Here is a 12,409-nt window from a genome sequence, read left to right as displayed (position 1 = left end):
CAGTATCGACAGTACGGATTTGAATTTCTAATGTACCAATGACAATGAAAGATTGCCAGTCTCGAACTGATATGAATTTCGTAAAATTAATGAGAAAATTACATCTACGAGATCTCGTTTCAAAGATCTCGTGAAACTCCTACTCCGACAGTCGAGTTTGTTTCTTAGAAGATTATTTCATACCACGTAGCGAGTTTCTTTTTGAAAGAAAGACTCAACTCTGCTCTCTACAACGACCCTCTAAAATTCATTGTATTGATTCTTCTTCGTTCTTTGAATATTTGAATTAAACGACGAAGATTGAAGAAATCGCGCGAGTTTCAAGGGGTCGTTGAAGAAAATTTCAATCTTCAAAGGCAGTAACGGATTTTTTTAATGTTTTCTACAAAAGCTCGTCGCGTGTCATTGTTGAAAAGAACGAACATACGAACGTACTGTCAAAGTAGAATCCTCACGCTTCAGAACGAGACCGAGTGGATCGTTTTTTTTTCATTGTCACTGGTAGAGTTATGCCTTTCACTGTAGTACCAGTCGCTCCGGCGACTGTGTACGACTGTAAAATACATCGTTAGACGCTTGCGAAAAGAAGGAGAGAGCGAGTTCGCTGTCGGGCGAACGTTAATGTTCGGGCGAGCCAGCAAATAGGAACGGATCGATAGGTGCTTCGGGAAATTGTCATCACAAGTTCGGGGTTAGAAACTTCGAACTAATCTGGGCAAAGTTGGACGACGCCCGGCTAGCTGGACACACACGTAGCCGCGTATTTCCTCGAGCGGGAAATTATCACGGCGAACTGCGAACCTCGGAGGGGGGTTGGGGATCAGATGTCGGGTTGAAGCTGGATCTGTTCGCAGTCGAACGATTCCGCGGGGAGGAAAATACGCGCGATAGGAGAGCGACACGTCTGGACGGACGGACGGACAGGTTGGCAAGGACTGGCAACTTCGTGAGAAGATCTCGACCCGGCTCGACTTGGTCGAGGCAATCGCCGTTTCGAAAGCAAATTGACCCTAAATATTCCAAGAGTACGTTCGTAATTTGGCGAAACGTTGGACTCGGGATAGGGTTTGGATCGTCGCGCTGGAAAAATCGAGGCTCGATCGATCGATTTTGAAACGAATCCAGAACGAATCCGGAGATAGTCGGCTCGCGTTTGCGAAAATTGTGAAATTTCTAGCGGCCACCGGAAGACGATCGCGCTGTCCTTCCGGTTTGTTTTCGGACCCGGCGTAGTAGCGCAGCGTACGGAGCACAGTCTAAACAACAATTAACTACAGTTACCGGTGCGCCGGATTCCGGGGAATCTGGAACGCGACTGTAAGAAGCAAAGTAAGCGGTGTTTCTCTCTTCGGCCTGTCTCGTGTCTCTTCGTCGTCTCCTTCGCTCCCTTTTCCTTTCACCCCTTGTCCCCACCTGGCGACGCCACGACGATATGAAGCGGATTCCAGGTTGTAACGGAGAATCTTGACTCGCGAAGAAAAAAAAAAGAAACAGAAACCATAGAAAAATCGCGCGAAACACGGCGTCTTTCGAACGGAAAGAGGGTAGAGAAATGATTTTTCGAGAAGCTCGTTTCGTCGGGAACGTGCTGCAATTTTGCGCAATGCAGTCTGGTGAGAGAAGCATGGCGCACGCAGCAGCTCGGTATAGTTCGGCACAGCTTAGTACGTACGTACGTACACTTAGTAAAAAACAAGTCTTTATACACCTAACGCTTACTATTAAAATCTTTTAATAATTTTGTTTTACGTGTTAACAAATAAATAATTCTTCTTTCATTAATGAAAGCGAACAATTTTAAATAATACCTCGACAATTATTACTACATATTACAGTTAGAATTCAAATATGATACTGTACGAAGACTTTTTTTTACTATAAATGTACGTACGTAGTTAGTTGCGGGGACCAGGTCGACTCGAGTCGATCGTAGGGGATCCCGACGAGGCTGTCGTCACCGGACGATCTACTACGTCTACGTGTAGACGGGGGCCTGCTGCCTCGAAAGGTGGGAGGATTTGTTTGTAAACAGTGGATGGCAAGTGGAGTTGCGGATCGCGCGCGCCGACGTGGCGGTGGGAAGAGCGCTGGAAGGACGCTGGCACGGGGACAGGAGGGGAGACTTTCTCCCTGCAAGGGTTACGTAACCTGAGCGCGCGGCTGTCGGCAGTCTGAGCATTGCGGGAACGACCTACTTGACCCACTGTCCCTAAGCGCGGCCTCGCGGATCGAGCCAAGGGGATCGGAGATCGGGGATCGGCTCTAGCGATCATCGCTTCGATGCACTCGACCCGTTCCACACCGACCGGGCCACGAGGGTCGCGTCCAACGATTGCCAATGCTCCTCCTCTCTCTCTCTCTCTCTCTCTCTTCCTTTCATTCGTTCTAGCCACGTCTCATACACGCCGATTCTCTCGACTACACGCTACATCTAGATGCGTTTCATCGCAGAATTCCGCGTCGTCTGACGTTTGTCGTTGGCCAAGTAGAAGAATATTTGCCGGCTACAGTGTCAATATTTGTCGTGTCGTTTCGACGACGGTACGGTTGCTCGGGTTGCCCGTCAGTTTTTCGGAAAACCGAAACTGCTTGTCCGGGATCCGCTTTCGGATCTGGCTTTTGAAACAGGCAGCTGACCGACGGCCGACGTGAGCCGGTTACGAAAAGAGAAACTTTCTGGACAAACGGCCGTGCAACACTTTCTTCTATCGCAATCGCGCGTACCCGGTGTCAGAATCTAGGATGGCGGGGTCGTGGCGTCGGCGGAAGCCTTCCAACGCAACGCGAGCCAACGCGGTTGGTAAACAATGACCGCAGTTAGATTTAAGTTCGACTTTTTTTCCTCCTCTCGCAGGTTCACGAACCGAGCTGGAAGAATTAGAGAGAGAGAGAGCACGTTCGAGCGTGACCTATTTGATCCGTTCCATTGGAGCGTACCAAGTGCAATTCGGGTCGCCACGGTCGACCACTGCGCTCGACCCACTCGAGATCCGGGCCCGGTCACATCCGGTCCATCCGCCGCGAATTCTTAAATAAACGACCCGTGAATCCAATTCGACGGCGCGGCCGTGATCAAAATATTTTAATCCTTCCAAGCGGCATATCTGCTACCTACTCTCGAGAACTACGTTCAAGATCGACGTGACGTTTCCGTTAACGAAAGGAAATCGTCTCGAGTCTCGTCGAAAGTTTTATTCGAGTGGAAAAATGATTATTCGAAAGCTCTCCTGCCTTGTTCAGTCGACGGAAAAAAAAAAAAAAAAAAAAAAAAAAAAAAAAAGAGGAAAAAAAAAAAAAAAAAAAAAAAAGAAATGATTGGAATCTGTGCCGCATCGACGATCGTGTCGAGGCGTGAGGCTTCGATGTGTTGACCTTGCGACGTGCGTGGGACGCGCCGGGGAGTAGAACAGGTTCCGTTACACCTTCCAGCTTCGAAACATTCCATCGGAGCCTCCTGCCTCCACTTCTTTTTGCCTCCTTTTCCCTTCTCGAAGGGTGACGGTAATTTTCGCACTGGCGACCTCTGACGTGACTCGTCCACTGCGAACCGAACCATGGCTGGCGCGACGTGAAAACGAGGAGAAAAGAAATTTCGCGTACCGTCGATGAACTGCACGGCTGTCCGCTATCACGGTGACATTTATATTTGATTGCCTCTTACATTTACAGGTAGTAAACACTGGTCGTGACTTAAATCGGTGACTGGACGTGGAGATTCGAGATCGCCGTGTGGACGTTGATTAATATTAAAACGAGGAACCGTTTTTTTTTTTCAGTACGACTTGAGCCTAGGAGGACTTCTCACTGTAGATCGACCCATGTTCTGCCTTCCACTATTCGATAGCTTGAGAATAATAAATGTTGCAATATCCGAAGGATCAAACGTTGCCCGAGGAATTGGCATTCGCTGACGGAGAACATTCTCAGGAGAACGTCTCGCTTGGAAATTTCTTCATCTTCTTTCAACGTAACGATCCGTCAGCGCTACGCGTAGATTACAGCTCAGTTACGAAGAAATCTGTTTTCTACAATTTGGAATTTCATCGTCGTTCAATATAGTTCCAATTCGTTAAAAACAGAGCGAATGAGCGACTTTTGCTGATCGTCGGAGTTTAACGGAAGTCGTCCTGGAATCAAGCGTCACACCGTGCAAACAGATACATCCCGCGGCTTGTGTTTCTGCATGATAGTCGAAGAGCGTTCGTTTACATAGATACGTGGAATCGTAAAAATCGTATGTTCTCCTATGCGATGCGCTAAATAAATGTAGAGTCCGAGCCGGGTGGTAAAAATATTGCTACGATGGTCACGATGTTTGCGATGTTTACGCGGGTAGCTCCCTCTCTCTGGACAGGAACCACACGTTCATCGGATCCGACTTGCCCTTCATGGTCACGGGTCCTCGGTACTCCAGCAAAAATTGGGGATCCTGATTCTCCGGCATGCACAGGTATCTGCAACGATAATGAAGAGTATAAATTCTTAAAAGTATGGAACTTTATTTCCGAAGAATCAACTGCAACAGCTTATTACAAACTGAATATAATGGAAATCAAAGCTCAAAGTCACAAACTTCCCTTTACACCTTAAGATATTCGCCATAAGCGTACATTTCCATAGGGAGCGTGCGTATCCATCTCAATTTCGAGGAACATGGTGGTAATTTATCATCGTAAGCGTATTAATTACCAAGACTCGACGCGTAACAACGTGTAATGCTGCAGCACTATTCAGCAAAGGTGAAAGCTTCACGAAGCTGGCCTCACGAAACCGTTGTCCCCTTCGATGGTCGAACAGAGGAAGCCCTTGGACTATACTTATTTAACGTCTAATCGAATTAGCCCTCTCTTGTTTCCGCGGTTGTCTCTCGTGTGTCAGCCGTCATTCGTTAGCGAGCAATGATCGCGATAGTTTGCTAGCACGTCTCGAATCATCGTTGCTGACGACGTATCGGGGTCCGTTCGAGGTACGAGCGTAAAGAAAAAACCGAGATGGAGGTGTTGATCGACTGTTACTTCGACAAACTGTTCGAGGAGATGGATCGCAGTTGCTTGGCCTCTCGGTACAAACGTCGCGAGATGGTCGACTACTTTTCAGACGTGATAAACAGCTGCTCGCGAGGTAATGGCCCCGCATTGTAAAATATCATTGTACTGTAACGATCGCGACGAGTTGAAGAACCACGGAGTGGTTCGTTTCAAAGAAGTGATTTCGTTCGTGGCGATTTACCGTAACGTCTAACGGAGATTCAAGGAGAATCGATTCGAATCGGTCCCGATGCGTGTCAACGCACTTGGACGAACGTTTTCGATCGGCCGATCGCGTTAGAAAATTATAGTGCGCGACCATGAAAGTGGTTCGATCGCGAACACCGGATAGAAAGTGATCCAAACGTAATGTTATACGCGGGAGAAACCTGTGCATCGCTTCGCTTCCACATGATTTTACTTTCTTTGAAAAATTATGCAAACCGACCACCCGAAGCGACGCGAATGGAATCACTTGTCCGTGAAAGTGTTTCGCAAGTCGTTCGATCACTCGCAGGATGATTTGAAAAAACTATATATATAGGGTGGGCCGGAAATTGTAGTATAACTGAGAGCAGAGGGTAATTCTACGTCAAAAAATAAGACAAAAATTTGGCATAACATTTTTTTATCCGGGGCTCGGTTTTCGAAAAAAATCGACTTTAAATTTTGTTCATCTTTGTAAATGATTTAGTTGTCTATACTTCTACCGCGGTTTACAAACATTATTTATTGTGTGGTTAAAGCAGTACAAAGTGTTCCTACTGATAATTAATTTTTTATTCCTTATTACTATTTTCTATTGCAATACTACAATACGGTGCACTGTTACAAGTATCGTTGAAAATGTCCTGCTCGTTGCTGCATACATAAGTTTGCTCGGCGAATTAGTGATATCTGAGGAGAATATAAGCTGATATCGTTTTCTAATTTCTCGAATTCCTCCATAGTCTATTGCTTCAAATGTGTAATATTTGAAATATTGTCTTTGTAAACTCTTTATAAAGTTCTTTATATGCTCTTATAAAGAAAGATCTAGAGACATGAGGTCCGGAGACCTTAATGAGATTTATATATATATATATATATGTGATAAAATTTAGTTAATATACGCGGGAATTCACTTTAACGAAAACTATATAAATCATTTAATCCGATATACTTATTTTCTATCGAAATAAATTTGAAGCTTTTCGAAATTTAAAGATTGACGACACGTTGCAAAAGAGTTTTACATTTCCGAGGAAGTGGAAGATCGTGCGGTCATCGTGAATTATTGTGAAACGGTGACATTACTATTAAGTTGCCGACTTTCACCACGACAACCGTCATACGTAACCATACTCGTGGTAATCGTTAATTAGCAGGAACAATGATCGTAAATATCCTTCGAACAACTCTCTGATTAGATCGTATCACGTTGTACGCCTGATTTACAATAACGAATCTAACCTAGATCTACCTAAACGTAGTCTCCCGTTCGACAGATTCCTTCTTGCAACCAAAAATTATCCTAATCCGATCATCTTCCAGCAAATAATACCTCGTGTCGTCAGACTAAAACTGAAACACGGTGCAAAAACGTTTTTGCTGAAAAGTAGTCTAATTTACAATTCACGACAACGAGTCTAACTTTTAGATTGATCTAAACACAGTCTCCTGTTCGATAGATTCCTTCCTGCAACCAAAAATCATTGCCATTTCAATAATAAATAACACTGAAACTGAAACAGGGTACAGAGGCTGGTCTAATCTGAAATTTCTCAAACTTTCAGCTGAGAATCTAGACAAGCAAGACGTGTGCGAGAGGATAGTGATGTCAGCGCTCCGCTACCACAACATCACGATGATGGAGAACGGGCACGTGTGCCTCCTCGGCAAGTTCCACAACGTGCTGTACGTGGCGGCGAAGCTCTGCTTCGACTGGAACCTGAACAACAACGAGATCGTTTCCAGACTGCTCAACGACATCTACTACTGCGAGAAGACGTTCGAGCGCATCCTAGTGGGCGCCATTTTCGGCACGCGAGTGACTCACTTCCTGTCCGGTTGGAAGAGCGACTTCGAGGACCGCGAGGAGAACCTCCGAGCGCTGCTTTACTTCCTGCATCACGCGACTCTAGGGAAACTGGAGTATCGTTGCACGTTCACGCCTGTCAAGAGACGGTTCATCGACATCCCCATGGAATCCTACGGGCAGGCGTTGCCACTGAGAGTGGCCATACAACACGGTGCCCCGGATATTCTTTTGATCATGCTCCGTTACGGGGCCTCGGTCGAGCCGGACAGGCTAGCTCCATCGCCGCTCGAGATGCTCCTGAACAAGCTGAGCGAGTACGACGCCCAACCGGGCCAAGATCGGATCGTGTATCCGGAACAGTTGCTCCTCTGTCTGAGGCTCGTGCTGAGGACCGTGTCGAGCGCGTTCTTCAAGACACCGGGGCACATCGCCGAGCAGAGCGGCGTGTTCAGCGTTTCCATTTACGAACAGTACCCGACGCTCGTCGAGCAGAAGCTGCTGCCGCCGGAGAGGAGTGGCTTGAGCCCGCCGGAATTGAGGCATCTCTGCCGATGTCGTATCCGTGAGACCTTGTTCGAGAATTGGGCGTTGCCGCACGGGATTCGGGAACTACAGATCCCCGAGTCGTTGAGGAATTACCTGGACCTTCTTCGTGATTGAGGACGCTGCGCGAGCAGGTGCGCGTACACCGTGGGTTCACTGGGTCCAGGCATTTCGTGAAACTTTACCACGGGGGAAGTCTTGCATCATATTTCGAAAGACTTTGTCCTCTTTTGCAACTGGGATCTTTTAAAATTTAACGATCGTTTCTTAAAACGGTAGACTTCCAAGTTTATGCTTTGAAAATATATATTTTGGAATCATTCGGAGTGTCTGCGTGTGGGTGTTGAATAAACGTAACGTAGAAACGTATCGGACAAACGAAGAAGAAAGTGACTTTTTAGATGTTTTAAAGGTGGAGCATCACGTGCCTATATTGTATACCGACAATAATACGATTAATAAATTGTACACGCAAACGAGAATTTCTCTCTTCCCCTTTCAGTTTTCGTAGATATAACAACTGTCCAACCTCTCACAATCTCTGACCGTCTCTGAAAGAAAGATGTGAGAAAGAAACGTATTTGCAGAACGAAATAGGTCACACGATACAGATTTACGAGATCCGCAGTTCGTTTCAAGTTCGATGAAATCGAACAGATACACACCATCCGAAGTATGGTTCGAAGAGTTTGACGCGCGAAATGCACGCGTAACATGTTGGCTAAAATGTTTCGAAACTTGTTCGCAACTTTTGATTCAGTTTCTTCTCACAATGCGTTTCAACGTTACACGCGTGTCCAACTTTCTGATCGAACACCGCGGTAACAGGAATTTTCCATTCTCGCGATATTTCACCACATTTTCCTGCCAAGAAATTCTCGATCGAACGCTTTAGCATTTAATAATATCTTTGAAAAGTCGTTCGCGCAAGTGAATTCAATTGATCATCGCTAATTCCACTTTTCTGTAGAAAACGATTTTATACTTAAAAGAGAGACTATTTTACACTCAAGTACCTGTGTGTGCCTGATCGAAAACATTTTGTCCGGGACAGTATTATAAACTCGCGATGCGACATGGTATTTCTCGTTTAATATTCGGGCGATATGTTGACATTAACGTGTACTCGGTTGAGAAGCAGGACGTAGCATTTTTAGGACACACAACGATCCTGGATGTTCGATTATTGGAAAACTTTGTCACGTAGCCGGCCATCGATATCGAAATTGTTAAGATAAATACTCGGCCGAGAGTGGTAGAGAACGATTTATTACGAACGTCTGCCAAACAATGGTCGAATTCCAAGCGCTGTTCCAACTTGGAACGTTAAACGCGGCAATTAAGAAGGGAATCTAGGTCTAGTCGACAAAAGCGATGTCGTTCTCCAACGACACGACAGTTTGGTTCAAATCGAGAAAAAGAAAAGGCAAAGAGCTAGATTTAGAATATAACATTCGTTTCTATTAAAATCACTTTTAACGAAGGATTCGTCATTGAAGGAAAAGTCAAGTTCAAGTTTATCCTGCGTCCTAGTGAATTTTAAAACTTGGAGCAATACTCGTAATACGTTCTTCAACGACACGACAGTTTGGTTCAAATCGAGAAAAAGAAAAGGCAAAGAGCTAGATTTAGAATATAACATTCGTTTCTACTAAAATCACTTTTAACGAAGGATTCGTCATTGAAGGAAAAGTCAAGTTCAAGTTTATCCTGCGTGCTAGTGAATTTTAAAACTTGGAGCAATACTTCAGACGCCAATATATTTTCGCGAAATATTTTGTCACTTTCTGGGGTAGGGGTGTGAAAACTCGGTTCATAAATTTCAAACTTTACGAACACAAGCTACACCGGTTGCAATCGAAAGTTCAGTTTGTCAGTGGATTATATTTTTCATAACTCTCTTACCCGTTGTTCCAGTTGCGCCACGATACTTCACCATCCGACTGTCGTGAATTTTTTGTCCCAAAATTGTAACATTTCCTCAATTTTAAGTACATTTAAATAAAACAAAATAGGTAAAACAAATAATAAATTTATTACTTTTCAATAATTTCTATCCAGCGATATCGTATCAAAAAGAAATCGACGAATTATATCGTATACGATTTGGTCACTCGTTAAGGTCCGCAATCAGTTGTCAGCGCAAGGGGTTAATCTTAACCTCTCGCGCTAGAGTGACGTGCCACATCGAGAATTTTTTCTTCCGAAATTGTAATATTTTTTTCAGTTTTAAGTATATTTAAGTAAAACAAAATAGGCAAAACAAATAATAAATTTATTACTTCTCAATAACTTTTATCCAGTGATATACCGACGAGTTCAAAAAGAAATCGACGAATCATTGTATATGGTTTGGTCATTCGTTAAGGTCCGCAATCAGTTGTCAGCGCAAGGAGTTAATCTCTTGCGCTGAAATGACGTGCCACATCGAGAATTTTTTCTTCCAAAATTGTAATATTTTCTCAGTTTTAAGTGAAACAAAATTAGCAAAACAAATAATAAATTTATTACTTTTCAATAATTTCTATCTAGCGATATCGAAGAATTCAAAAAGAAAGCGACGAATTATCGTATACAGTTTGGTCACTCGTTAAGGTCCGCAGTTGTCAGAGTAAGGGGTTAATCTTAACCTCTCGCGCTAGAATGACGTGCCACATCGAGAATTTTTTCTTCCGAAATTGTAATATTTTTTTCAGTTTTAAGTATATTTAGGTAAAACAAAATAGGCAAAACAAATAACAAATTTATTACTTCTGAATAATTTCTATCCAGCGATATCGTACCGACGAGTTCAAAAAGAAAGCGACGAATTATCGTATACAGTTTGGTCACTCGTTAAGGTCCGCAGTTGTCAGAGTAAGGGGTTAATCTTAACCTCTCGCGCTAGAATGACGTGCCACATCGAGAATTTTTTCTTCCGAAATTGTAATATTTTTTTCAGTTTTAAGTATATTTAGGTAAAACAAAATAGGCAAAACAAATAACAAATTTATTACTTCTCAATAATTTCTATCCAGCGATATCGTACCGACGAGTTCAAAAAGAAAGCGACGAATTATTGTATACGGTTTGGTCACTCGTTATGGTCCGCAATCGATTGCCAGCGCAACTGGTTGAAGAAGAACTAAGGTCTGCAAATAAGTAAGTGATAACTTGTTCTCGCGCAAGTTTCGACAAAGGAGGGACGTCGTTGGTAAAATCGTTGCCCCGAATGATTTATGCGAGTCGTTGCCTTTGCGAATTTAACGCGTCCATCAAGTACGGTTAACGCTTCGAAAAACAACGGCGATATTGAAATTTAAAATTCCCCGGAGATCGGTTGACGGACGTGTAGTCGTTTCAACTGGCGTTTCGCATTAAATTTTATCCCGGTGCGTTCAAATGAATTTCCCATGGGGATGATAGAACTCGCCGATTCTCCCAGAATTTCCTCGAGTTGGTTCGCGTAATTGAATTACTCTTTCTACCCCTGTCTTAAACAATTCATTCGCGCGATAATGTCGCCGGACACGATCCCGAGTTTGTCGTTTAGTCGAGCCTCGATATCATAAAAGAAGTATCGCAAACTTCTCGGCATGCAACGAACGCTACGAAGACGAGAATTGCAACCCTAGCGCTCGATTCGCATTCTATAATACGATCTCGTGCGCTAACAAAGTAATTAATTTCCAAGGAAATTTTAGCACAGCGTGGGAACTTTCTGTCCACGTTAATAAACATGCAAAGCGACGGCGCATTTTCACGACGGCGTTACATTGTTAATTACGGCGGTGTTGTTGCTTTCAGTTCAAAGGGCGCTGCAAATTGTCGTCGTTCGTTTCAGGTTGCAGGCGAAACTAGAATCTCGAAAAATTCCAGATGAAATATTTACGAGAATCGAGTGACGAGTTTTTTTTTATTTTTTAACTGGTCTCTTTCCGTTCTTAATCTCTTGCGCTCGAACGAGTACATTTAAGTATATATAACCCAGCCAAAACAGATAATAAATTTATAACATCTGTCCAGTGATACCGACGAGTTCAAAAGAACAAGAAAATGACGAGTTATTGTGTACGGTTCGGTCGCTCGTTATGGTCCGCAATCGGTTGCCAGCGCAAGTGGTTAAAAAAAAAAAAAGAAGGGACGAAACTCGCGAACCGGAAACGGCGAGAAGTTTTCCCACGTACGGAAATAATTTTAATTAAATTTCGCCGAAAGCCACAGCGCTCGAATTTTTCTCAGTGCCTCGAGGAAAAAACGAGTAGGCCGGTAAAAAATCACCATAAATCAGGAAAGTTAACGCAAACTTCGTTACCTGTACGCGTCCTCGGAGACGTTTATTTTGCCTGGCTCGCCGGTGGTCTCCGTTCGGCTGGTGAGATTCACCGTGTTCCCAAACAGGCAGTAACGAGGCATACGGTGTCCAATTACCCCGGTCACAACCTCCCCGCTATGGATGCCGATGGTGATTTTCTGCGAGGAAGAATTCGCACGTTTGTCAGACGGTTCTTCTCTCCATTTCTTCTTTTTTTTCTTTCTTTCTTTCTTACGCACGACTGGTGAGAATTCGCGCGAACGTTGCCGGCGGAAGCTCTCGGATGTGAACAGGAAGTGTGCATTCAGGAAGGGGAACAACAGTCTCTCTACGGGTATCCGAATGAAAGAGATCTTGCCGAGTACCTGGCTCAGTTTCCGCGAAATGCAATTGAGAAGTCGAGCAACGTTCAACTCGTTCAGCGGCATTTTCTGTTATTTAATCGCGTTCGCCGTGTACACTCTGGCGAGTGCCGAGTACCCGGAGATGAAAACGAATTCTGCACTCGCATTTTTCCCGGGCGTT

General features: G+C 44.2%; 2 protein-coding genes across 3 annotated transcripts in view; one reads left to right on the top strand and one right to left on the bottom strand.

The window, feature by feature from the left end:
* Positions 1-3,621: 3,621 nt before the first annotated feature.
* Positions 3,622-12,409, bottom strand: part of LOC122538280 (guanylate cyclase soluble subunit beta-1) — a 31,430-nt gene continuing 22,642 nt past the window's right edge. The window contains exons 13-14 of the mRNA XM_043672219.1: positions 11,885-12,042; positions 3,622-4,454 (exon numbers count right to left, since the gene is read on the bottom strand). Of these exons, the coding sequence (XP_043528154.1) occupies positions 4,325-4,454; positions 11,885-12,042 (288 nt within the window). The 3' untranslated portion in view covers positions 3,622-4,324. The remainder of the gene's footprint in view (positions 4,455-11,884; positions 12,043-12,409) is intronic.
* LOC122538281 lies at positions 4,488-8,465 on the top strand. Of its 2 annotated transcripts, XM_043672221.1 has the most exons (3): positions 4,488-4,947; positions 4,981-5,121; positions 6,803-8,465. In XM_043672221.1, exons 2-3 carry the CDS (start codon positions 4,992-4,994, stop codon positions 7,705-7,707), a joined length of 1,035 nt encoding a protein of 344 aa, XP_043528156.1. In that variant the 5' UTR covers positions 4,488-4,947; positions 4,981-4,991; the 3' UTR covers positions 7,708-8,465. The 2 variants fall into 2 exon arrangements, with proteins under 2 accessions (XP_043528156.1, XP_043528155.1); XM_043672220.1 differs by having other exon boundaries at positions 4,489-5,121.

This window comes from Frieseomelitta varia, unplaced genomic scaffold (assembly GCF_011392965.1).
Source record: "Frieseomelitta varia isolate USP_RPSP 00005682 unplaced genomic scaffold, Fvar_1.2 scaffold_978, whole genome shotgun sequence".
NCBI lineage: Eukaryota > Metazoa > Arthropoda > Insecta > Hymenoptera > Apidae > Frieseomelitta > Frieseomelitta varia.
Note: the sequence above shows the minus strand (reverse complement) of the source record. Positions and strands in the feature narration are given on the sequence as shown.

Bases quoted from the DNA above. Each gene is read 5' to 3' on its own strand.
- LOC122538281 (XM_043672221.1), top strand. From the start codon at position 4,992: ATGGAGGTGTTGATCGACTGTTACTTCGACAAACTGTTCGAGGAGATG. The intron at 5,122-6,802 runs GTAATGGCCCCG...TCAAACTTTCAG, and splicing joins GATAAACAGCTGCTCGCGAG to CTGAGAATCTAGACAAGCAA.